Source organism: Equus asinus, chromosome 3 (assembly GCF_041296235.1).
Source record: "Equus asinus isolate D_3611 breed Donkey chromosome 3, EquAss-T2T_v2, whole genome shotgun sequence".
NCBI lineage: Eukaryota > Metazoa > Chordata > Mammalia > Perissodactyla > Equidae > Equus > Equus asinus.
The window spans coordinates 146263981-146291449 of NC_091792.1; the positions used below are offsets into that span (position 1 = coordinate 146263981).

Genomic DNA, 27469 nt, shown 5'->3' on the forward strand with positions numbered 1-27469 from the left:
CTTTCTGTATCTCACAAAACATCACTGGCCTCTGAAGTGCTGATTCTTAACAACCTCAATTTGAAGGGCAGCCTGAGCATTCTTGACAAGCATTGTTTCAAATTATTATCTCCTAGCTGTTCTTGTGATTCATCCATTGATAAAGGTTATAATCTCTTATGTTTTTCAACTTTCCCCTCAATTTAATGAATATTTGCAACCTTCACCCCAATCCAAAACGTAAAATGAAAACAATTTTACCAAAGCCAGTGAAAAATTTGTGCCTCCTATTTACCTGTCATTATAAATGTAAGGTATTTTAGCAGTGTGCCTGGTCTGTACTAAGTATTCAATAAATACTGTCTTAACGAGTCTATCATTCACAATCTCCTATTTCTCATACATAAATGCCCTTTTCTTGGGTCAATTTCCACTTGTTTTTTTTTAAAAATGGTTTTATTCTAACATTTTTAAAGCAAAGATTTTAACATTTATGTAGTTTTAGATGAATGAAATAAAGTTTATATTTTCAGCAGTGATATCAATAATTTCATCCTTTATATTCCATGCTGGAGAGATAAAAACCTATTAGGAAAAATGTTGCTTCTTCCTCACTCCCCTTACTTCTTGGTATTTCTCTATATATTCAGAGCAATTATAAAAAAATACTCTGAAACAAAACTTGAAGGAGGTTTCGTACGTTCTTCACATCTCTTCTATTAATCATATGTTATTATAAGGAGAAAATCAGAATTAAATTGATCATAAATATGAATGTATAAATGTCAAATTTATTATTTACACATTTTATTAGATCAATAAAATAATTCCTAAACTGAGCTTTTGAAAAATAAGAGATGCTGAAATGCATAATAATAAAGTGCTAACTATGTGCCAAACATTGTGTGAAACTGTACATTATCTTACTTAAATCACGTACTGCCACTATTTGATATAATAATTAGCTCTGTTCTAAACATGAAGAAACTGAAGTTTTTAAGGACAAAGCAACTTGACCAAGATCTTACAGTGTAATTGAAATCAAGTGCCTTCTGATGTTGCTCTTATCTACTGTTTCTGATTTTAAAAGGGAGGATAGGAGTTTGTATCTGTTTAGAAAACATAATCAACAGTACAACCAATGAGTATTTGCCACGTTCCACAGGAGACAAGGCAACAGCGTATAAAATTACAAAGTGCCTAAGAGAGGGGAATCTAGGTTATCTGCACCCTGTGCTCCCTACCAGAACCTGGAAGTGCAGCACATAGCAGGAGCACCAGAGCCTTCCACCTGCAGCCAGAGTAGATGGATGCTACACAAAAAGGACAATCAAATAATTTTTTGTTAAATGTTATCTTAAAGCAATATTCCAATGTATTAACGCCAAATCAGCCCTGCTTTTACCAAACTTTCATTCTGAAAGCGTTTTCACCGATATTCCTTCCAGTCCAGCAGATATAAATTGCTTTGAAGAAAGATAAGATAGATAGATAGATAGATAAATGTCCAAGCAGAAAAGTCTTTCATTTCACGTAAAGTTGTGAAATTCAGTCTAGAAGGCATAATTCAAGCAGAAAGGTATCCAACAGGAATGAAAGACAGGATTCAATGTAAAATATTTGACATTCGCAGCTTCCACAAATACATTGTAACAGTGCAAACTAAACTACTCATTTCAAGGGGAGGTATAAAGGACACAGCATCCAGCAAACACTGTCACAAAGGATGAGCCCAAAACAGATGTGGGAAAAATAAACAGCCTTGCTGCTTCAGAATTTATAAAACGATCCACAAAGAGCAAACAGGCCTTCTCACCATCGTTCAACTTCGAGGCCCATAAAAAACGGTGCATGAGAAACCCTCTCTGATGGATTCACTGTTCTGCTAAACTTCTAATAGTGCACATGCATGAAAGCCTTATATGACCACAGTCAGTAAATGTAATTTAAAATAGTTCAATATCACTTATAAGCAGATGGGAACAATTGAAATTCAATGGATATCACAGATTAAGTGATATATACTTGGTCATCTACAGCATTTTTATCTCACGCAATCTACATACTTGGCTTCTATTACTAAGTTTGATATGTTCTTTAAAGAGCCTTTCCCAAGAAAACAACTAGTGATCTTAAACTTGGGTGTAAAGATGCCAGAGAACAATTCTTCTGAGCTTGCATTCTTTTCCAAGGAGATTAGCACTGTTAGTTTGTTCTTACTTTACGAAAAGGAATGTTATGTGTTGCCTATAAACTTGTAGGATTAGTCAGAAGAGGGATTCGCCACATCCTTGACGAACAGGGGATAAGTGGTACTTTCCTTCAGACCTGTTCCACAACATATTCTCTACTTGAACTCATGAGTAGCGACCTACAACACAAATCCTCAAGCACTATAGTACCTCAGCCTCACACTGGCTGTCACATGCTTACGAATGGTGTGTGCATGCAGGAGAATGAAGTCAGCACTATCTTACAAAACAATTAATGCGCCTTCTAGATATCTTTTCATGAGAGTGAGGTACTTAGTCAAATTTAGGCTCCACCGTAAAGGGATTTAGACTTTTCTAAGTTAAAATGAGTATTTTCTTTACAGCAACTTGGTAGAAACTTTAAGAGAGGTAAGTGAACAGGTTTATTTTCCAGGCTTCATCATAATAATATTTCAGGACTCATTTTTCAAGCAAAAGTGAATATCAAATGACAAAGTTAGTATGAAAAATTAATTTCAAATGCAAAGATACTAAAACTTGGAGAGTTTAAGGCAATATTTGTCTTAAAAGAACACTTTTACGTGTTATTGATAGGAATAACAGTCCAAGCCCATGTCTTTATCACTTCTTCAGTGTCCTTGTGATAAGGGTATAATTGTAAAGTTAATGCAAAGCCTAATACTCAAGATAATCTATGGTATGCTATCAGTTCTCATTAACATAAGTTAGGCATGTAAGCATTTAAGCTTGCACATGAGCATTTCATTTCATTTAGGACAAAATGTTCTACAATTTTTTTGACAACCCTAAAAAATTTCAAAAACTTTCTCATACTTTTGCATCTGTGTTATCAAGAACTTGTAAAAGCCAATGATTTCCACTACTAAAACCCTGAAGTGGCCTGGATCTCCTTAAAAGGCCATAAAATAGAACTTTAATGACTGCAGCATAATCCTATAAACTGTGAGTGAACAACAGAACTTTATACCAGCCCACAAAAGTCCTGAGTCCCAATGTGACATATTTTAACCCTCTAAGACATTATGCATCAGCCAAGAAATACCTTGAATTAATAATTTTGCATAGATCTTTTATTGCAGATATACACAGGTACCTTCTGTGACGTATTAAAAAAAGAAGCATACTTCCTAAATGTTCCAGTTTTTTACTGCAGCTTATTTGTAGTTTGTTTTTCCTTAATTAATTTCCATTGAATTAACTAGTCATTTAACTACCCTAGATTTCTTTTGAACTTTTTGATTAAACAATATGAGACCTGCTAATGCAATCGACATGCGGCACATTCTCAAGGCTTCATTTTCACCCAGATAAGCAGGTACTACTGGCATCACAGCATCCATGGAAATCTGCCACTGCACATGCTAGGTCTGGGAGTACAGGGGTAAACTGTCAAAACAGGAAGTAATGTGTGCTCACAGTGTGTACAAGTGATAAAACTTAATCCTTTCACAGTGATTCATAACCACACTCTGACGATGAGCATATCATCTGATGTTGTTTTCTATACAAGAGAAAGAAGGCAGAGAGGGGAGACGGAAGCGGGCAGGTAGTCAGACTGGGAAGGAAGAAAGGAAGGAAAATGGGGGGATTTTAATACCCAACTACTTCTTGACATTTTGACCGATAACCTTGTATTTCATCGATTCTTTAAAGTGGAAAAAAAATCTTTCTTTTGTAGCTATAATGCTGTGATTCACACATAACGACTTTCTCGTCCCATGCTAAAATTAAATTCAACTAACAACATGATCCTGTTTCTTATCGATTAAAAGTTGGATTTCTAAAAAGGCACCGATCTTATCTTCTGTTTTCAGATTTGTCTTCTATCCCTAGATCAAGTTAAAACTCTATCAACATAAAATAAAAAGAAAAACCATAATTTTGAAATACTCACAGACATCATTGGGAATTGCTTTGATTTTATCATTTTAAAATGAAAAAACTTAGTAATAAATTACACACAAAATTAATGTTTTATTTTTGTTCTTCACACAAAGGATGAAAATTATTATAATTCTGTATGAATGGCATTTACAACATAAACCTGCATTTATACACCTTTTCATAATTTAGAGTTTGAATTTAAAAATTCACATGTAAATTGCTAAAAACCATATAAACTCACACAACACATAATTATTTAAAAGTTAGTTCATTGATTACTTCCTGTTTCTTACATTGTCTCTTGAAGCTTTTTGGGGAGAGAAAGGCAATTTTTGTGATGTTAATGACACCACCTACTAAAATAACATACACCACAGGCCATAGTAATTTGATTATGGAACTCTCTGGGTAGCTTTTTTATTTTTACTTTTTAAACAATATGCTGAACAAAATTTAAAATAGTTTGTTTCACAATAAGCTGAATGCATTCTTTAGCAAAACTGCCTTGCCATTTAATGTATTTAAAAAAAATAAATATTTGAAAAGTGTATCCACAGTGTTCCTAAGAAATGGTTTTGAATTCCAGAGTCCCAAGGAGATGAATTGGCTGTCAGATAACAATGTGCTTCCATCAGATGGACTTGGCAGTTGTAAACAAAAGGAATTTTCTCAGCTTTTCCTCACAAATATGAAATATTTGCTCTCAGCCAACAGCTGGGGTGATTTAAAGAAGTCCTGCATATATATTAGTTTTCATTCGAAATTACAAATCTTCCTCCCACTCGGAAACATCTGACTGCATCTCAGTAGAACAGAAAATTGTTTTGAGATGAAGTGACATTCCCAGAGGAAGTAAAAGGCAAAAAATAGAACCTACTTACAACTCTAATCAAATTTCAGATCTTAAGGCATCTGGTTAATAATTTTTAGGAAAAGTTAATTTATTCATGATGAAAGTTCAAATGATACTCCAAGGTGGTTTGAAAAGTAATGAGTAAGTTTGTTTTGTTCTAGTGCTTCTGATAATATTTATAACTATAATATAACCAGAATAGAGACTGCACGAAAAGCCACTGAAATTCCTTCAATGATTTGAAAGTTATTTAAGAAACAAACTATACATATGTTTCCATATGATAACTAAAAGTTATTCATGAAAAAACTTTTAACGTTTAAATGATAATTTTAAATTATCTATTCATCTTACCAAACATTGAAACTGCAATGATATTATTTTTTTAAAGGGATAAGCTAAAACTACTTTTGCAAGGTACTCACTAGGAGTTAACTATTCATGAAAGCCTATGAAAGAGAGAAAAGAATAAATACTTTCAGAGTATTTTTATATACTAAGAGATAGGCTGTGAACTTATGAACTTTTTTATGAACTTAACCAAATGTTTTGCCTGTTTTTAGCCCCTCCAAAAACTAGCTTGAAGTAGTGATTTTAAATTTATTTTGAATTACACAATTTTATTTCCTATATTGCAACATTTAGCATGGACAAAATTTCACAATAAAATAAATTAGACATCTCTGTGTTTAATTTTACTTGAAGTCATAAAAATGTAGCCTATATATTTACAAATATCTTAGAAGTTGGCAAGCTGTTTTTCTACAGCTTGTTACAGACAATTACACAGAATTAACTTCCACCCTCGGGCCCAGTGAATCAGAATATGTGTATGCCTAAAATGAACTTCATATTTCATTATTCTAAATAAAACTTTATTTTTACCTAAAATGCCTATTAAAACAGGCACGGAAAGTTATTAAAATAATTGTTGCTGCTTTTAATAGAGTTGTTATCTGCCCTTAAAATGCAAACCTATTAAACTTGAATTATCAAGACCTATGAGATATGGAATGCATATTTCAAATTACAAAGTGTGCAATTTATCCTAATTATTTCAGACAGAAGTTTTCTCTTTTGTAGACATATACACTGTAGACATAAGATAATAATAGCCTGAAGTAATGTATATCAACTCATAAGACTTTGTGTCTGAAAAATTAAAAATATATTTTAAAGTCTGCAGTCCATATTTGATCTTCTTGGAAAAAAAGAATTCATGTTAAAATGACCATGCTTTGATTACATAATTCTTACTTGTATTCCTACTAATCTTTAAACTCCTTTCCAGCAGAAGTATGAGAAAGCTTCTATAAAATAATGAAGTAAAACTGTGAATAGCAGTTATTAACAATGTCCACCATAAGTGTTAAATATCAGAAAGCAAATCTTGATTACTAAGAATTTAAAATACTTCTTCAGAGTCACTAACGACACACAAAGCAACAGAATGGAAATTAAAATCACTATTAGCAAAACTTTTCTTTTCCATAATGAAACATAAATGAAAATAAAATTACCAGCTTTCTTCCCACATAAGCAAAGAAAACAAATTAGATGAATAGTAAGAAAAATACGCACATCACCAAGTATCAAAGCAATGGTTTTCAAGGAAGTAAATGGTTCAGGAAAATAATTCTGTATTTTGGAACTTTATTACAGTTAGTACTATTTTTGCAAAACTTCTACAGTTTCTAATTGTAAATTAGTCTGAAAACCATTTATTCAACCTCTTGTTTCTGTAAACTTTCAAAGAGTAAGACATGAAATTGAAAACATGGTCCTTGAAATTCAAGTATTTTTAAAAATACAGTTATGTCGTCATAAGTTTGGAAGTGAAAACACTTACAGTCTCTCCAGTTCTTTAAGATCCTGGAATGCTCCTCTTTCAATGGTGCTAATCTTATTCTCCATAAGCTGACTGAAATGCAAAGTATAACAGGAGTCTTAATGTTACCACTCACCATCTGAGTAAGTTTCAATTCAGCAACTGAAACCGTGCAACCTCTTTCCCTTATAAAGTTAAATATTGGTCTGCTTTGAGATTCAATATCAAACTTAATGATGATATATGGAATAGGGAGGAGAAATAGCACTGATATCATAAAACTTTCATAGAAAATACTAATGCAGTTTCTCACAAAATTTACTATCAAAACTAAACCTTAAACTACAGCATATCCTGAAGAGCAGTACATGACACTGCAGCTCTGAAGGCTGTTTTTGGTAAACTGATTTTCAAGTGAGTCCTTAACTGAATGAATCAATATACTGTAATTCATCATACACATACTTCAATTAACTTACAGATATACATCAGAAATTGGAAGAATTCATAATCTCCAAAATGTGTCTTTTAAAATATGAACACAACACACAATGATCAAAACTATATGTTCACTACAATGTAAATATTTACAAATCTGTGGATAAAAACAATTTTACATTACTTTGAATCTCAAATGATGACTCACCCAGAACTAATTTAACCCACTAATTAAAGAAGTAATCATACTGCAACAAGTTTATAAAAGCTACAAAGATATAAAATACAGGAAACAATTCAAAATATGATCACTGTATTTTTATAGAGAAATATTTCCCACCAAAAACTCTGTGAAAAGCTGGCTCACTTGACTTTAATGTTAGAAATTATATCTATATAAGTTTTATATATCTATATAGGTGTTATTTCCTAGAATAGTCTGAACATTTTTATATTAGTAATAATAAAATGCAGACCCACTTAAATTCTTTCTAGTTAATCTCAAATCCTAAAAGTGTATCAAATGTCTCACATTACTTATTCATATTGTGAAAGCAATTATTCTACACTTTTATAAGCATAAGGCACTTAGAGTATGGTATAGCAAACACTTGAGGTCATTTCTGTAATATTGTTTCCATGGCCTGCATCCAACCTTAAAATAAAAGTCTACGTTTTTATTAAAAGTTGTAGTACAATGATAAACAAAAAGAAGGAAACCAAGACCTTTTAAAGTTTTATGTGTCTGTCTGTCCTTGGGACAGTTTTTAAAACTGAGACCAGTAACGATTCAAAATATGCAAAAAACAAAAGAAACAAAAGAAAGCACAGAAGAACATACTTACAGAACTCTTAAGTGTCGAAGACCAGCAAAATCTGTCTTGGTAATCCGTGTGATGTTATTTCCATTCAAATCCCTAAGAGAAAACAAGTAAGAAAATGAAAGTTCCATTTTATTTCTATCAATATCTGGCTAAACAAAGAAAAATGTAAACTAAATAAGAACTTTAAGATTAAAGATCAGTTCCAATTACTAACATAGTTTACAAAGTAAAAGAGAAGAAAGCAACTTTTGAAACACATTTTATAAAATGATTCTTAATATGTTTAGCGTCCACACTTGCTGGCATATGACAAGAAAATGAAGTGATTATGTTACCACGAAAAGTTCTCTTTTGTGTGTGTATAGGAGTGTTTTCAATTTTTGCTTTTAGAAGGATGTCTATTAATTTCACAGGTATTCTGCTATTAACCATTATTGCTAGGCACATACACTCCCAAAAAGTTCCCTTCAGCAAGTCAGATGAACAATTTTCTAATACTCTTCAGGAAGAAATTTTAAAAATTCAGAACCCTAACCTTAGGTGGCACGGTGACTAAACTTCCTAAGGCAAAGAAAAAAGTTAGCGTGCCATCAAAAGAACGGCACTTCAAAGACTTGCATTTATAGGCATTTACCTTCCAACAATTCTATGTTTGTATGAAAACTAAACTATTCATTTGCAGCTCAGGGCCCCCCGCTGTGACTGTAAAGTGAAAACTACTAGCAGGGGCAATAATGGAAATAGTACTCAGTCCCTGACATTTTTGTTCAGATTTCAGCACCACGTTTCCTCCAAGTCACAACCCCTTCTCTGGCATCTTAGGTCAAGATCTAAACTTGCCCTGGTTCCAATCATTTCAAGTAAAACCAGGCTTTGCTGTGGTTTCAATGTTCTCCTTCATAGAAGTAAGTTTTCTCTTACCTTGCCTTTGAAACATCATGTTTGAAATCTGTATTTAATGTGTTTATTTCGTCAATGATAGAATTTTATAAGCCAGCACTGAGTAAACTATGTTCTGAAAACTCTTTATAGATCCCTCAGAGGAAAAAAAAATTTTCAAGGACCTGGAACTCAACTGCTATTTTGTCCCGAGTGCATTCCCTTTTTGTTGAGTAAGACGTATTAGTGCTTAAACTTTCGACTGTTCCGAATGGCATAAAATGACAAGTGCTAGGACAGAATTCTGCATTGCCTTATCCCCAACCCACTGTCGGTGCTGAGCAAAGACCCGTCAAGTTGTTGCCACAATTGTTGGAGTCTTTCACTGGCTATTTGATGTAACGTAAATCCCTACCCCCCACCCCAGACAAACGTGGGGGATCACGTTTTGACAAGACGCCCTTGATAGGGCCCCAGCTTTCTCAGGGCTGAGGGAGAAGAGCGAGGAGGAGTTGGGGGCGGCTCAGTTAGGCTGGGGGTGGCGGAGCCATTTGCAAAGGAAGAAAGGGCCCAACTTCTGGCCTTCAAACTGAGGCCGAGGGAAATGTGTTGGATAAGAAGGACGACTCCAGGCGCTGCGGGCCGCGCGGGTATAGACGTGCGGGTCGGAGCCGGTCCTCTCCGCTGCCGCAACCCTCGCCCCGCGGGGGCGCAGAAGCCCGCGCCCTCCGGGCCCGGCGCAGCGGCTAGGGGAGCGCGCCCGGGGCGCTCGCTCGGGCCGCGCGGGCGGCGGCCTCGGCGCTCACAAAGAGCGCGGCCTCCGGGCTCCGCTTCCCTGCGCTCGGGAAGCGCCCCTCCAGGAGCGCGTGGGCCGTCAGCGCCGGGCGGCGCTGACTTCTTCATTAGACACTCGCAGAGACAGGGAGGCGGGGATGTCTTCGGGCAGCAGAGCGCGAAGAGGGAAGGAAAGGAAGCTGCTGCCACGTGAAGGGGCGCAAAAACTGCCAGGAAGGTGGACGGGGGCGTTGGGGCTCTGCAGGAAGGGCCGGAGGGGGCAGCCGAGGGCCGCGGGGTCCTCGAAGCAGTCAGATCCGACTCAGCGAGTTGCGGTTGAGAGCCAGCCCTAACTTCGCCTAGATGTTGGGAAGCAGTCCTCCGCATTCGCCCACTCGGACAGGTCCCTTGGGGCCCGCCGCCGCCGCCGCCGCCTCCCCGGGGAAGTGGGAGGCGGGGGGCTGTGTGCGAGCTGCCGCCACCCTGGGGCATCCTTCCCTCCACGGCCTGGAGAAGCGCCCCTGGGCGGACCGAGCCGCCCAAGACCCCTTCTCCCCTCCCTCCGGCCCCAGGAGAGCGACACAAAGCCGGGTAGCGGAGGTTTCTCTCTTTTGAGTGCCCCCTCAACCCCCGCGCCCCCGCGCCACGCCGCGGCGCCTAGAGCGGGGATTCAGCCGTGCAACCGATCCGCGAGGGTTGGCAACCGCAAGGTGACTCCGTGTATGGAGTCTGGGAACAAAGTCAGTCTCCCCTGCTCCGCGCATCCACGAGTACTTGTCCCCGTCTCCCTGGCTTCCCACCCCAGAGAAGTCGCCCTCGCGGGGTGCGAGCGGCGGGACGAGGGCGGGAGGCAGGGACCAAGTGCAGCTGCCAGCGGGCCCGCCCCTCCTGGGTAGTGGCCCCTCCCTGGGCAGCGCCCTCCCGTCCTTCGCCCTCCCAGAGAGTTCAAGCCCAGGATGTGCGTGCAGGAGAGCTGGGGAGGGCTGCCCCAGGCACAGGTCCCTGTGCCGCTTCATCTCTCCAGCCTCGAAGCACTGGGTGCGCGACCCCGATGGGGGAGGGGGGAGAGGGAGGAAGAACCCATACTCACAGTCTCTCGGTGTTGCGGGGGATATTCCTGGGCACGCTGCGCAGCGCCAGCCCGTGACAGTCCACTGTGCTGCCCGAGCAGGAGCACTGCGCCGGACACGCCTGCGGTGCCACCTCGTTCAGGATCGCCAACATTAACCCCAGCGACAGGGACAGCGTCTGCCAGCCGTCGCCGCGCATCTTCCCCCGCCGCCTCCTCGCTCGCGGGCGCCGGGGGTTCCTCTTTAGCTCGTTGCTCCGTGCGAACCGCGCTGTGTCTTCAGGCCCAGTGCCTGGCGCGCGGCTAGCAACCCAGAGTGTCCGAGTAAATGTGCACAAAATAATAGGGAAGTAACAGTAATAATAGTCAGGGCAGCAGAGCTGACACAGGTACACGCCTCCCACCTCCCCCCGACCCTCCTCCAGCAAGTCAGGCGCTCCTCGGGCAACTTTAGGTCCTGAAGATCAACCGGCCTGGCCAAGGCTCCACGGAGACCCCAGAGCAGCCGGGAGGAGATCACGCGTCGTCTGTCTCACAAAGATCAACTTGGCGGTAAAAGAGCTGGGGCTCCCAACGGCCGTGAAGATGCGGGGGCCGGTTGCAAGGGGGAAGTGGGTGCTCCGATTCCACGGTCCCCCTCTGCAAATCCAATTCCAGTGGGGACGGTATGAGAAAGCAGAGGGGTGCTCAAGAGAAATGGTGGCCTCGATCAAAGTGGGCTCTCCGAAGCTAGAAGGCGCAGGAGCCTCGCGGGCCCGGAGCGGAGCGCGCCGGACGACTGAGCATGGCGCGCGGGGGCGCACGGGGCGGGCGCGCAGCCCGGGGGGCGCGGGGCGGCGCTGCGGGGCTCCCGGAGCAGCTCACTCACGCGGCCTGCCCCCAGCCTGCGGCTCCTCCGCAGCCAGGACCGGTCCTCGCCGTCTCCCGACAGCCAAGGGCGGTTTGCAAACACACATGCACTTCGCTGAAGGATGTCTCGGCAATCCCGCCTCCCGCCGGGCGTCCTTGGCGACGCTCCGCACCCGGGCCTTCCCCGAGGTCACGCAGGAAAAACAAAAGGGCAATCGGGCCGCCGCAGCCGACAGGAATATCCACTAGTCACGACCCTGGCAGAGGAAATCCAAGAGGCCAAGTTGAGGACGAGAGCTCCTGCGAGGACTGAGTGGGGTCTGGCTGGCAGGCCGGAAGGAGTGGAAAGGCCAAGGTGGAGGGGTCTGCTTCCTGGGTCCTGCCCGGGTGTCCTGGGGGGTGGCGAGGTGGCAGTTGGGCCGGTGGGATCCGCTCCTCCGAGGAGAGCCAAGAGGCAGCTGAATGGCAGTCCTGTGTGCGTGTGCGCGCGGGGGTCAGCCCCTCTCGTCTCCCGGATACGCTGCAGCTCCGCAGCAGACACCTGATGGCAAAGGTGGAAGAAACCAGAGCGGGCTCCTGGGCGGCCGCGGCCCCTCGACCGCCCCTCGACAGTCGCCCACAAGTGGGTCCTCCTTCTCAAAGTGCAGGAACTTTTCCCAGGCTTTGAATCCCGTCCCCCACGGCCACCATGGGAGTCCTCCAGCCGACGTCGCGACGCCGCCTGGCTCCTGGCGCTGCACCTGACTCGGCGGCCGCAGTCCCGAGCAGCCCGTCTCCTTCCAGCCCCTTCCCCTCTCCCGGCTGCCTTCAGCGCCTCCTTCTCAAGGGAGGGAAGTGAGGGAGAGGGATGGCGGCGACAGGGAGCGGGGATTCGGTGGCTCTGCTGGCTCCCAAGCTCCTGGCAAGTGTCTAAACAATAGGACGGACACAACAGCCCTAGGCTCGCTCGACTGCGGGAAGGTGGGTTGTTGTTGTAACTGGAGTTGCTCGCTCGGGCTGCCTGGCGCTGAGCGCAGCCGAACAAAAACGCGGGCCGCGCCTCCGGGGCTGGCTGCGGGCCCCCGGACGCTCCCCTTTCTCCTCAGCACTCCCGCCGTGCCCAGAAAGCTCGGCCGCTCCCGCCCGCGCCCGGGAGCCACGGCGCTCCCATCACTCGCCGCCGCTGCCGCCGCCGCCGCCTTTTTTTAAGCACCGTCTGCGGCAGCCACCGCTGCCACCACCGCTGCCGCCGCCGCCTGCCTCAGCAGTCCGCGCGCTCCCCAAATAAATAACCCCAAGTCAGAAGTTAAGCCGGCGCCGGCCTTATATACCCAGCGGAGCCCCCACCCCCTGGGCCCCGCCCCGCGCGGCCCGGCGCCGCCCACTGGCTGCGCGCCGGGAGCCCGCACCTCGCCCGGGAGAGGTGAGGCCGGGGCTGCCAGCGCCAGGCGGAGGCGGCTGCGGCGGCGCGTTCCCGCGCGCCCCGGCTCGCGCCCCAGCTCCCACGCCCGGGGAAAGTTTGCCGGAGGAAGGAGGTTCCCGGGTCCCCGCCCCCAGCTCCTGGGCCCCAGAGGTGACCCAGGCTCCGAGATGTTCGTTCGCAGCGGGGGAATGGGGAGAGGGCGGCTTTGAACGCGGCTCGTAAATAAACAGCGCTGCCAGTGCCTCTGCTGCAGCTTTGGCCACGCGATCCTAAGGGGGCTGTTGAGTGTTTGCAGCGCAGCAAGAGGGAGAGACAGACAGAGACAGATTATGATTTAAATTTTCAAAAACATCCTACCAAAATAGATCCGCCTGCCTCGTAGACACACACATGTGTATTTTGGGGAGCTTAAAAGTTCAGACTTTTTGCAAGTTGGAAAACGGTGTTTTTCAACCTTCGTGCCAGCCTTCCCATCTCCGAGCCACCCCCTTCCGTTAACCCTTTCTTTAGTCACGCGCTTAACAACACTGCTCCCTTGACGTCTTGAATATGCAATACGCTCGCCGAACTCTTCAGGGCTTGAATGTGTCTATGTGATTTTGCTGTCTTAGGAGAGAAAGGAGGGAAAAAATAAATCCCTAGCAACGCACATTGTACCAGAAGGTTTCCTTTATTTCAGGGAAATTCTGGATATTTTTTCCCCACTATGTTTTGAAAGAGAATTTCCTTGTTTCTTCTTGTCTCTTTAGTGTGATGTGTGTCTGGCAACTGCTACCACTCTTCCGCTCCCCGCTCCTCTCCCAGCAAAACCAATGTCACTATTGGCTTGAAATGATATCTAAATGAGTCAACAATTTCGCTTGAATTTAAAACGCCTCACCTCGTTCTTGCTTGTCCCGTGCCACCTTACACGACTTTCACAGGAATTTGTGCAAGCCCCTAGCCTAATGCCAGTCTCACAGTGTTGATAATTATCTGTTACCCACTTGAAAGCAAGAGGATCTGTCCAATTCCTTTTTTTATTTTCAGCATCTAACAATATGCCTGACACGTAGGTGGTGCCCTGAAAATGGACTGATTTCTTTAACAAAAGAATATACTCAATCTGAAATTTCTCCAATATCCCCATTAACTTTTTTCCTACTTAAGATTCCAGAAACGTCTTTTCATGATGGCTACCTTTACCTAAGTCATTTTGCCTGCCGTGGAAAACTTAAAGCCCTTTCGAGGACATTTCCAAAGACAGTATACCCGTTAGATAACTGAATGTGTATTCTTAGGATTACTCATTTTAATGCCATGGATTTATATTGCTCTTTCCTTTTAAAGACTTCAAAACATTTAACATTTATTAACTCATTTGTCCTTCTAGATTTTAACTTAAAGGTCTGTTATATAACTTCTTTAAGAAGGAGAAAGTGGAAGCCATAGTCACATTTTCTTGTAAGGAAAATGAGATAAAGAACATGTAGTATCATTGATCAAGGATTCTTCCACCCTCCCCACCCCCCCACCACCTCCAATGAACCTTCTTTAGTCTGTACCAACAAATTATGTGGTTGAAATATGTTTATTACTAACTCATTTAATTTCACAACTTTGATATCTTGTCAGCAACAAGATGTATTTTTGTTCAACTGTATCCATCACATAGAATCGTTGTTCTGTATTTTAATTGCAAAAACATATCCTGCATGCCAAATATTCATAAACAATGCTATTTATATCATTGTACAATGCAAGTCATAGACCTAAGTTCAAGTTTGATTCCTTCTCTGGTTTCCTTTCCATTCTGTGTAAAACCAAGAAAAGAGGTGAAAATAACATTCATAGCAACGTGCCTATAGAAACATATTTTTTAATTTGATGCAAATTTAAATAAGAATGACTGTAACTAATTCTGAGAGACATGAAACAATTTCTTTGTGTCACCAACTTTTCAGTTAATAAAGGGAACTTTATACACAGTGACCAGATTTCTCATTTTTTAAACTATTATTATGTTATTCCTTCAGTATTATTGTGGGGTGTCTTTTGGAGGCTTCCCATGCTTCAGTACTGTTAACTTCTAGGTCTTAATTCTTCCTGGATTATGTTGCTCCCAAATGAATTCTGAGTTCTCTTTGACTCTGTTACACCCATCCTGAAGAAAGCCTTCTGTGGTGCCTCTTGTCACCACATGAGGTCTCCATAAATCCTGACCTGGATTAAACAGAAGTGGAATCCTCTAGAGTCAACATTCAAGTCTCTTATTACATTAAGGAAAAAAATCTAGTTGTTAGAATAATTTAGAAAACAATCTAGACACTTAAAAACTCATACAGTAAAAAAAAAGTGAGCATTTTCTCAATTTGCATTTTCTTTGGGAAAAAAGTTGTGAAATTGGGATATATGGGACAAAGGAATGAGAAAAGAGAATTGACGAAAAAAGTAAATATGAGTAAAAACAAAAGTGGATAACGGTAATAGCATTGATCAAATTCATGAAACTTATAGAATACTTCCATAGATCTAACTGCTTTCGTGTTACTATGTTCCATTGTTACAAAATGTGCTCATGTTCATTATCTAATTTTTCTCACAATATTTTTGTATTGGAAATATAGATATGGAACCCTAACATAAGGGAGATTAAGATTTAACCAAAATTTGTTTCATGCCTCTTAAGTGCCAAGCTTTTTGATAGAGTTAAAACCACAGCATAATTCTAGATGGTTACTATTTTATTTGTGTTCAGGTGAGGACGTTGCTCTTCAGCCAGATTTGATTAAATGGCAGAGCTGAAACCAGAACCTGAGTTCTCCAACCTCAAACCTCAGTTGGTTCTCCTACACCCGACTGTATCTAAAGAGCTTGAGGAACTCTCAGGAATCAAGGAATCTATAGGTCATCAGGAACTCTTACCCGCATACAGATGTTCACGTCTCTCTGCATACACTGTTTATGATCATCTAAAAGAAGTAGGGAGAGCTAGGATGCTCAGCACCAGCACCCCAAGGATATTCAAATCCACCAGCTTCTGGAGTCAGCTTAACCTTTGAGATGATTCTCTAGGGCAGTGATTCTCAGCCTGTGTTCCCTGGACCAGCAGCATCAGAAAGCTCAGGGATTGTAGTTAGAAAGGTAAATTTTCAGACCCCACCTCAGACCCACAGAATCAGAAACTCTGGGAGTGGGAGCCAGAAATCTGGGTTCTAACAAGCCCTTCAAGTGGTTCTGATGCTCACTGAGGTTTGAGAACCACTGCTCTCCAGATCTACTCTGTGGTTGTATCTGAGCCACCTAAATATGGAAAATCAAGCATCAATGAATGACAGATAGCGCCTGCTGAATTGGCTTCAGCTTCTCATTCCCTGGTATTTGACAATTGCACATTCCTGTTAACCTCTAGGGGGCACCAAAATATTTTCATGTACAGCCCCACAGAGGCAACAAGAGTTTGGGTTCATTTTCCAATGAAACGGCCTTGAGGCGTGAAAAGAGCATCCATCTCATGAAGCTGTTTAAATATTATGTCTCAGCCAGTTAAATATTCATTATATTTGTTTTTTTTCCATGTGTATGGGAATTAACAATACCTACTTTTCATGAGTATTGTGAAGATTAAGATAATATCTGTCAAACTTATGTCACAGTGCCTGGTATAGAGCTAGGTGCTCATTAAATAAGGGACAGTATTATTATTTTCATCAGTACTACTGCTATTAATAGGTAGACATTTCTAAAATATTTATTTGTATTGTGGAGATAGATTAGATATTTCCATTAACTATTACAATGATCAAATAGCTTCTTGTACTAAGACCTGGGAATCCCTGGGAAGGGTGAGCTGGGGTCTATGCTTCAAGAGCAGAAGAAAGATCAAGGCTTGGCCAGGCCTACAGTATTCCATGAACAAAAGAGCGGAGATGAATGCAATTAGTTTCATGATAATTTTGTCCCACAATCCTCTTGAAGGGGTGAAGTTGGTTTTCCACTGCCGTAATAAAATAGCTTGCTGGTGGTTTAGTGAAATTAAAAAGGAAAGTCCAAAACCTGTATATGCTGCTAAGTGGGAATGCTTTGGATTCCTTTGGCAAGCTTTGGATAGGTCACTTAGATTTCCTGACCTTAGTTTTTCTCATTTATATAATGTTGGGACTTGACCAGTTGAACCATAAATCCTTCCCAGTTCTCAGTAATAATAGTAACTGTATTTACCAACTAATGTCTGTGTTCCAAACTCTAGGCTGATCACCTTGTATACCTTAGCTCCTTAATTCTCACAACAATCCTCTGAGTTAGAGAGCATTTTCATCCCCCATTTATAGTTAAGAAAACTGGGGCTCGTAGGAATTCACTCAATTAGTCATGTTCATAGAGCTAGTAAGTAGCAAAGTCAGAGTCAGTATTCTGGTCTGACATCAAATCTCATTTTATAAACATCATGGTAAACTGTTTGTCAAATTCTGTGATTTCAGAGCACTGTGCAATGAGTCATTCTATATATAATTAAGACAAAAGTACATTAAGAGAGAGGAAGATGGAGTACAGTGACATCTGAATATTAAACTTGGGCAAGAACAAAAAAAGAAATGGTAAAAGAAATAGTTAGCAGTCAATAATGCAGGTTAAAACACACGTTAACATTTTAAAGCCCGAAGGAAGATACACAGCAAAAATGTTAATAGTTTTATGAAGTTAAAATAAATTTTCAAGAATTTAACCATCGAGGAAAAAGAAATGCAATTGTAAATAATTTTAAATTGCCTAATCTTTTGACCTACTAGGTCTAAAAATGTGCCTTCTGGATTTTCACGGAAGAAAGAAATCTCCCCGTGTTACTTGAAAGAAGGGACAGGAACCCCTCACACCTTCTACGGGCTCCTTCTGCTAATTTCAAAAAGGTTGACCTTTCTCTTATGGGGTCATAACATTAGGCTAAAATTATAAAGAAATTCACTGTAGTCTAACATAACCTCAAAATAAACATTTTTAAATCCCAAGGCTTAATATTATGTTTTAGATAAAAATCAATTCTGATTAACAGAGGCAGTTCATAACCACTGTTGGAAAAATATATTTCAAAGTGAATGCCTACCTGATGGCCAAAAAGTCATTTTCTTGTATAGAGTCTCATTATTGTCTTAGTCCAAGACTTGGCAAACTTCTTTTGCCGAGGACCAGATAGTAAGTATTTTCGGCTTTGTAGGCCAAAGGCCAAAATCAAGGATATTGTGTAAATACTTCATATAATGAAGAAAGAAAACAAATTTCCACAAATGTTTTACAGATGTCATTAAAAACAACAAGTGGTTACAATTTTTTGCAATACAGATCTACTAATGAGAATTAGGGAATTCTTTTGGGGGGGATTAATATTTCATTTATTAGGGTCCAAAGTAAGTATTTCCTATCATGAAAACCACTTGCTCAGTTTAATATGTAAAAACCATTTTTAGCTCTCTGGCAATACAAAAACATGTGGCAGATCCAATTTGGCCCTAGTCCAAAGAGGTGATTATTTGATGTACAAGGTCATAGTTTCCTAAAGGGTTATGTTAAAATTCAAAGGGATGTTGTAAAGATAAGAGCTCTGAGCTCCGAAGTGGCTGCTCTGTGACAAGCTGCAAATGTCGTCCTCAGGATTATCTACCACTTTCTCGATTTCTTTAGCTCTGAAATGCAGTTCTGCCAAAGCATTTAAAGAAAATTTAAATTCATTTTATTTTAATATGAAATAAATTAGTACAAGATATGCTGCATATCCATTTCTTGCATGTGCTTATCTGTTGAACCAGACAGTCCTCATGTATAAAATGGAGATAACAATAAGTAACATTTCTTAAGTATTTACTGTGTGCAGGCGTTATTCCAATCTTTTACTTTCTTTCCTTATTTAATCCTCCTTGAAAACTGTATTACTTTACAGATGAGGAAGTTGAGGGACAAAAAGGTTGAGTAACTTTCCCACATTACCTTAGGGATGAGGGAAAGGAAGCCAAGAAAGCTTAAATAACCTGTCCAAGGTAACCCGCTCAGCTAGGAAAGGGTAGAGCTAGGATCTTAACTCAAGCAACCAGGATCCAAGGCATGAGGGCTCTTACTTATTCAGGAATCATAGGAAATTCATGCTAATGAAATGAAAACTGTGTTTGCCAAGGAAGTATATAAACTGTAAAATAATGTTTCAATGTTCTTATTTGCATTATGGTTATTTTTAATTGAAGATGGTGAAAACAAAAAACAACATAGACACATTTAGTACAGAGTTATTGAAGTGAATATAATCTGACTTGAGCCAACTCTTTTTATCTCCTTCTTTCCATTTTAATAGGATTATTTCATTTCTCTTTCATGACTTGGGATACACTCTCCTTAGTTACATAAAACAAAAGGAATATTTTCCCACCAAAACAACATGGAAATTATACAACATATGAGACATGAATGAAAAATGTCTATGTAAATTTAGGAAAAGCTGTTATATAAAGAAGATTCTCTAAGTATAAACAAAAAAGTGTACCTTTTCAATAAGCACAATGTCTGAAGAACCAGAAATATTACTTTAGGTCTTGCTAACTAGTCATATCTCGTTGTGTAAGAAATATCAACTCATAAAGCTGTGTGTTCTTCATTGTCCTTACTCCATAACACAACTGAAAAATGTTCCTATGTATGATTTCCCAACCAATGCAGTGAAAAATTACTAAAAATAAAATGTGAATTCTAATGCAATTCAAAAAACAGTATATCAAAATAAAGTAATTTCTAAAAACTTGTTCATTCATTCTAAGTTGCTGTGTGTTGTGATTGAAGTAGGTCCTATAGGTGTAAATCTATTCAGGATCACCATCATAATTCTTTTTTGGGAGGTGTGCATGCATGAGCATACGCACATGGATGTGCACATGTTTCACATATATATTCCTCTTCCTTGGTGTCTTTGCCAGGATCTCTTAATTTTAATTTTTCTTTCTTAACTTATTATATATGTAAAATAAGGTATTAGATTATCCTACCTCCAAGAAGTTGTGAAGATTAAATAAGTTAATACATAAAAGCACTTGGAGACTTCCAGTTGTAGAACAAGATGTTATAGTTTCACATATCCCTCACTCCTCCCCTCTAAGTACAACAAACTGCCTTCGAAATAATTCAAAAGATGATAAAAGGACTCAGAGGGCTGAAAAGAAGAATGTGGACTGGCAAGGGAGCTCAGGGCCTGAGGAATGATGATACTGTGAGTTACCAGGGTTTTCTTTTTATCTCACATAGCTCTGGGGAAGGGCAAGCCCAAGAGAGACCTAGTGGGGAGCCCCAATACCTGCTCCATACCTAGAGCAACAGCTGGCTGAGATCCATCTGAAGCAGCAGCCTCAAAGGCCCTGTACGCCAACCTAACCACCGCTGCACAACCATTGGAACACTAGCAGGCAATCTGATACACTCACTGGGTAGCATGATTGGAACCCAGCTTTTCTGGCCCTCCTCTCAGTGGCATAAGAGACCTAGACCCAGCACCTTCCTGCTCTCCTCTGCCCCCTGGCAGAAGATGACCCAGGATATTACATCAGCCCCCATAGACAGCACCAGTAGGAATTGAGTAGGAGTTCCAGCAGCAATAAACTGTCATTAGAACTAAAATCCACAGAAGTAGGCCAGAACCTACATGCTAAATCTAAACATGGTGACTACAAGCTAAAATAGAAGATTTAAATAGCATCAAAAGTCTCCTAACATAACAAACATAACATCCAGGATACAATAGGAAAATCCTTTATCATATAAGAAGTTGGAAAACCACAATTTGAATGAGAAAAGACAATCAACTAGTGTAAATCAGTTGGTGGAGGGGGACGTCAGACAATTTCAGATGAAAGAGTACTAAGAGAATTTATCTTGCCAGCAGACTTGCCCTAAGGGAATGGCTAAAGGAAGCTCTCTAAGACAAAAGGAAATGATAAAAGAAAGAATCTTGGAATATCAAGAAGAAAGAAAAAAACAAAGGAAAGAGCAAAAATATGAGTAAAGACAACACATTTTCCTTCTCCCTTTGAGCTTTCTAAATCATGTTTGATGAAGCAAAATTATGACACTGTGTTACGTGATTCTTAACATACATAGAGGAAATATTGGAGACAATTATATTACAAACAGATGAGAGTAAAGGGAAAGAAAGGGAGGTAAAGTTTCTGCAATTCACTCAAACTGGTAAAATGTCAACACTGAGATATTATGTATATATAATGTATTACCAAGAACAAACCTAAAAAAGTTGTACAAAGAGACACACTCAAAAATACTATAGAGAAATCAAATGGAATTCTAAAAAATATTCAAATAACCCACAGAAAGCCAGAAAAAACAAAATAGAGAAAAGAAAACAAATAGAAAACCAAAATAAAATGGCAGACTTAAGCTCTAACCTATCAATTATTACATTAAATGTAAGTGGTCTAAATATGCCTATTAAAAGAAAGAGATTGGCAGAGTGGATTGAAAATCATGACCTAACTATGTGCTGTGTACAAGAAACTCACATGAAATATAGCAATAAAGGTAGGTAGAAAGTAAAAGGATAGAAAAATATATACCATGCAAACATTAATCAAAATAAGGCAGGAGTGGCTATATAAATGCCAGATAAAGTAGATTTCAGAACAAAGAAAATTATTAGAGACAGAGAAGGACACTGTTGTTGTTAGTGCTGTTGAGTCAATTCTAGCTCCTAGCAACCCTGTGTATAGCAGAGCCAAACCCTGCACAGTCCTTTGCACCATCCTCTCATCTGCCATCACTATATCAGACAAAGCTGTGCTGCTATTCATAGGGTTTTCATGGCCAGTTTTTTCAGAAGTGGGTCCTTCTTTCTAGTCTGGAAGCTCCACTGAAACCTGTCTACCATGGGTGACCCTGCTGGTATTTGAAATACCAGTGGCAGAGCTTTCAGCAGCCAAGCATCTTGCAGCTGCCACAGTATAACAACCGACAGATGGGTGGTATGATTTCCCCCACTGGGAAATGAACCTAGGACATGGCACTTAGAGCTCCAAATCTTAACCACTAGACCATCAGGGCTGACTAGAGGGACATTACATAATGCTAAATGGTTCCATCAACCAAGAAGATATAACAATCTAAAATGTTTATTCAAAATTATTGATATGGGAATAGATTAGTGGTTGAAAGGAGTTAGGGACAGGCATGGGAGAGAGTGAGTGTGGCTATAAAGGTGTAGCACAAGGGAGCCTTAGAGTGATAGTACAATTAAGTATCTTGATTGTGGTGGTGGTTACACACATGAAGCTGCACATATGATTAAATTGCTTAGAATTACACACACACACGTGAATGCATGTGCAACTAATGTAATCTGAATAAACTCTTTGGATTATACCAATGTCAATACCCTGGTTCTGATCATCTTCTCTAGTTATGCAATGTGCTAATATTGGGGAGGCTGGGTGATGAGTGCATGGGATGTCCCTGCACTTTTCCTTGAAACTCCCTGTGAATATAAAAAACAGACAAGAACCAAAAATTACATACTATATCATTCTATTTGTATAACATTGTTGAAATTATAACAAGGAAAACTAAAAGGCTTTATTCCTAAACAATATGTAAGGCTAAAGATTACATACAAAGATACTGAGGGACGAGGAAGGAAAAGTCTTTAAGGAGTTATAAGTATGGGGTTGGGTTGTGGGCTGTAGAGAAGGGTGTGGGAAATCCTGAAAGGGAAACTATTTATGGAGAAGGGAGAAGGCTGAGGTATGATGGTGGCTAAAGGCACTAAGTAGACCAAGGGGAGTAAGATTTACCGGGAAGAATGTGAAGAGTGTGTGTGTATATGAGAAAAGAATTTGACAGAGTGCAGGAAGGATTTCCAGGATGGATGAAGGATATTGGCCTTTATGAGTAAGGTATGGGAACTGGAATCATGCAGGGGAGACACAAAGAAAATGTGTACACAAAGAGAGAAACAGTGAACAGAGGATAAGTTGGCACAATAATGGAGGGACAGGAGGCCTTTTATAGATGGACCAATGGCTTTCAAGGAGGACTAGGTTTAGCTAGGACTCTACACACCTATAGGTTATTCCTATAACTGTTCTCAATTAGCTATGGAACTTTTGCGGGCCGTTTAAACTAGCTGAGCCTTTGGCTCTTGATCTGTGAAATGGTGAGGATGGACTAGATGGTTTCTAATGTCATTCAAGCTATAACAATCTATGATTTTATTGTCGCCGTATGAAACAAATAAGCAAAATAAGTTTAGATGCTTTCTTTATATGAACATCAATGGTAACAACAAAGACTAAAATGTCGTTAACGGTTTGAGGTTTCTCACTTTAGGGAAAGTGAAAACTGGACAAGCCCTGTGTTGTGGTAGGTTAATGGAAACAACTGAAATGAAAAAGAAGGAAAAACCTAAGCTGCTAAATCTTTAAAAAGAAAAGTTTTCCTGCATTAAAAGCAATGGCTTTATGCTGTAAAAGAGAGTGATATTTAATTACACTTTCACAAATGTTTCGCCATTTCATCTTCACAATGACAATGACGTGCAACAGTTATTATGGTTCCCATTTTTCAGTAAAGAAAATTGAGATTCATACAATTTAAGGATATGTATTAGATTACAGAACTAGTTATAGGCAAAGCCAGGATGGCTATTCAGATCTCCTAATTTCTAGATCACTTTGAACCACCTCTAAATAGACTTATACACACAAAAACAATCAGTCCATGATGAGATATCACTACACGTATATTAGAACAACTAAAATAAAACATAGTGGCAATACCAAAATTTGGCAAGAATGAAGAAAAATTGCATACATGCATTGCTCATGGGAATGTAAAATAGTACAGCCACTCTGGAAAACAGTTAGCATTTTCTTAAAAAAAAAACTAAATGAAATACTAATTATACAATCCAGCCATCACATTCCTGGACATTTATCCCAGAGAAATGAGATCTTATGTCCACACAGGAGCCTGTACACAAATTTTAATAGCAGCTTAATTTGTAATAGCCAAAAACTATAAACAGCCAAAATGCTCTACAACAGATCAAGGGTTAATCATCGTGTGTACATCTGTACCATGAAATATTACTTAGCAATAAAAAGGAACAAACTATTGATATAACAGTGTAGATGGATCTCAAAGGCATTAGGCTGAGTGAAAAAGCTAGTCTCCAAAAGCCATATACAGTATGGTTCCATTTAAAGAACACTCTCAAAATGACAAAATTATAGAGGTGGAACAAATTGGTGGTTGCCAAGTGCTAGGAATGGTTAGGCGGAGAGAAGTGGGTCTGACAATAAATGGACAACTCAAGGGAGATCTTTGTGGTGATAGAATAGTTCTGTGTATTGATTGCAGTGGTGGTTACACAAATCAGCAGCATAGAATGCTACACACACAGTGTACCAAATGTATGCATATGGTTTGATGTTGTACCATATTGATTTTGATACTGTAGTATTATTAAGATGTAACCATTGGGGGAAACTGAGTGAATTGTACACAGGATCTCTTTGTATCATCTTTGAAAATTCCTGTGGGTCTATAATTATTTCAAAATAAAAAGCTTAAAAAGAAAAACCAAACAGTGTCACGTCTAGAAGCGGGTTATGATATAGTGGTTAAGGACACTGGCTTTGTACTTGATTTACCTGAGTTTCTATGCAGGTCATATAACTTAATAGTTTTATGACCTTGATTTAAATATGCTTCAGTGTTTTATCTCTAACACTGGGATCATAATAGTTCCTATTTCAAGGGATTGTTGTGATGTTTAAATGAATTAATATAAGTAAATTGCTTAGAGTAGGGCAAGGCACATAAAGAGCGCTCACTAAATGCTATCTCTTATTACAGATACATTTTATATTATGAGTCTAGTGAATCTTATAAATGGTATTATTTCTCTATTTTCCTTTACAGCTAGAAAGCTCAAAGCTGAATTTTGGTCATGCCATTAGGCATTGTGTATCAATTCACATTTATGCATGCTAACTGTATGACAATTCTTCATCTTATTTTCCTAATATTTTTACATAGCTGTTTGCTCTTATTCTATAATATTTTATGACTTTGGGCTATTTCTCTAACTCGTTTTTTTCTCTACAACTTAATTTTATAAATTTTCAAGCACTTTTCTAAATCATTTTTTAAATAAGGTAAGATCTTTATAATAAAAATTATAGAAGCTTAAAGGAAGAAACTTAGTTATTTAGTAAAAGTATAATTGCTTATACAACTGTGACTATAGCATACAACGCTTGTAGAAAGTGTATTACAACTTTAACATTAGGGGATTGTGTGATTTAGTCCAGAAAAAATGTATATTGGGCCCTATTAGGTGTTTGGTACTTGTCTAGAAGACAGAGAAACGAAGATAGAAAAGACATCAATCTTCCCATTAGGAAGCTTGTTGGTTAGTGGGTAGAGAATATAAAAATAAGACATTAGAAGTCACTCTGGTTCATGTGGTGAGAAAAATATGTGACAGAAACGAGAGGGATAATGCTGCCCTATGATACCTGGGAAGATCCCAGGAAAATGGGACAGTAAGTAGGGTTTGAAGGAATGAAAGGAGTTTTCTTGGCGCATAATTTTAATGATTACACATGCAAACAACATAAAACCATGACCCAAATGCTTTGGCCTATAAGAAAATATATTATCTCACATAACAATAAATCCAGAGGCAGAATGGCCCCAGAGCTGGTAGATCAGGTAGTGTATGCATATGTTAACAAAGTTTTGAAAAACTCTTACAGAACATCCATAATTGTAATGTTTATTTCTCATTCATGCTTCATGCCTATTCTGGATCAGTTGTGCCCCATTCCAGGTTATCATCACTGTTTTTCCACATCATCTTCACTCTAGGAGCCAGACCCACTGAGCATCGTGTCCCTGAAACATTTATGATCATCACAGTAGAGGGAAAGAGAATACGGAAATTCACCCTCTGGCTCTAGAATATGACATACATGTGACATACATGACTTCTCACATTTCATTGGCCACATAAAGTCACGTGACTATCTAGCTTCAAAAAGATTTATTATAAGGAATCAGCTCAGATGATTATGGAGACTGACAAGCCCCAAGAGTTATAGTCAGCAAGCTGGAGATCCAGGGGAGCTGATGGTGTAAATTCTAATCCGAAGGCCAGCAGACTCGAGACCCAGAAAGAACAGATGTTTCAGTTCAAGTCTGAAGGCAGAAAAGAAAAAACAATGTTCCAGCTAAAAGCAGTCAGGCAGGAGGAATTCCTACGTGTTTAGGGGAGGGTCAGCCTTTTTCCTCAATTCAGGCCTTCAACTGATTAGATGAAGCCCGCCCACATTAGGAAGGACAATCCGAGTTACTCAGTCTATCAATTTAAATGTTAATCTCATCCAAAACACCCTCACAGAAACACTCAGAATAATGTTTAACCAAATATCTGGGCACCTCATGTTGCAGTCAAGTTGACACATGAAACTAATTATCACACTCCCCAAATTATTTACATTTAGCTGACTCGGGGTGTGTTTGGGCATCAGGTTTTTTTAAAGCTCCCACATGATCCAATGTGCAGCCAAAAGTGAGAACCATTATACAAGAGGTTAGTGTCCCTTATAGGAGACTGAGGGAATGTGGGGACTAGAGTTTTCTACTTAAGTAAACAGGGACTTTTTTCCCCCCCTAACTTCCTGACCATCTTAACATCAATACTTGCTAGTTTTAATACTAAATATAGGGAGGAAAAAAAAATCCTATTTCTTCCTCCAATTTGGAGTCATAAAGAGATAGAGAAATAGGTCAGAGGGGGAAATCTACAAATCAATATGCCATTAATAACAAAAACAGCCATGCTCAATAATATTTTACTCAGATGTTATTTTCTTTTGGTATAACACAATTTAACTTTGGAATTATTGCAGGGACCAAATGAGAAATCTTTACCCCAGAACCGACTGCATGAGTAAACACTACCCCCCACCCTTTAGGAAAATAGAGACTGTGAAATAATTTGATTTGCTTAAGACTGGCGATGAAATCCAAATATGAGTTAAGGGACCTTTAAAAAAATACTTCTTAAGACATTATTTTGTGCTCAGACACATATACTGTTGCTTTTCTTTAAGAAAATTTCCATTTGAAGATTTCATGTGTAAGTTTATACCTTACAATCATACATGATATGCATGTAAATATATGATATGTGTATTTCTTATATATATCGTTCTGATATATCCATATGGTATTTTGATATTTATGCTTTTTGCCTAGTCAGTATCTTTTCGTTAACTTACAGTGATGATTTTTCATATAATTATATACATGATATTCCTATAAATATAATCTAATATTAAAATTTGCACAAATATGTGGCATTTTAGATATTTTCCTTTCCTTCAACTGTGAAATCAAGACATTTATTTTTATTTATGGCTGTAGATTAAAAC

The 27469-nt window shown here is 39.7% G+C and overlaps 1 protein-coding gene across 2 annotated transcripts in view; it reads right to left on the minus strand.

Moving 5' to 3' along the window:
* The window catches only part of SLIT2 (slit guidance ligand 2), a 357802-nt gene extending 346134 nt beyond the window's left edge, over nt 1-11668 (minus strand). For both annotated transcript variants that reach the window (XM_014838841.3, XM_014838839.3), the window contains exons 1-3: nt 10784-11668; nt 8062-8133; nt 6800-6871 (exon numbers count right to left, since the gene is read on the minus strand). In XM_014838841.3, coding sequence (XP_014694327.1) covers nt 6800-6871; nt 8062-8133; nt 10784-10962 — 323 coding nt within the window. In that variant the 5' untranslated portion in view covers nt 10963-11668. The remainder of the gene's footprint in view (nt 1-6799; nt 6872-8061; nt 8134-10783) is intronic.
* Between the last annotated feature and the right edge of the window lie 15801 nt (nt 11669-27469).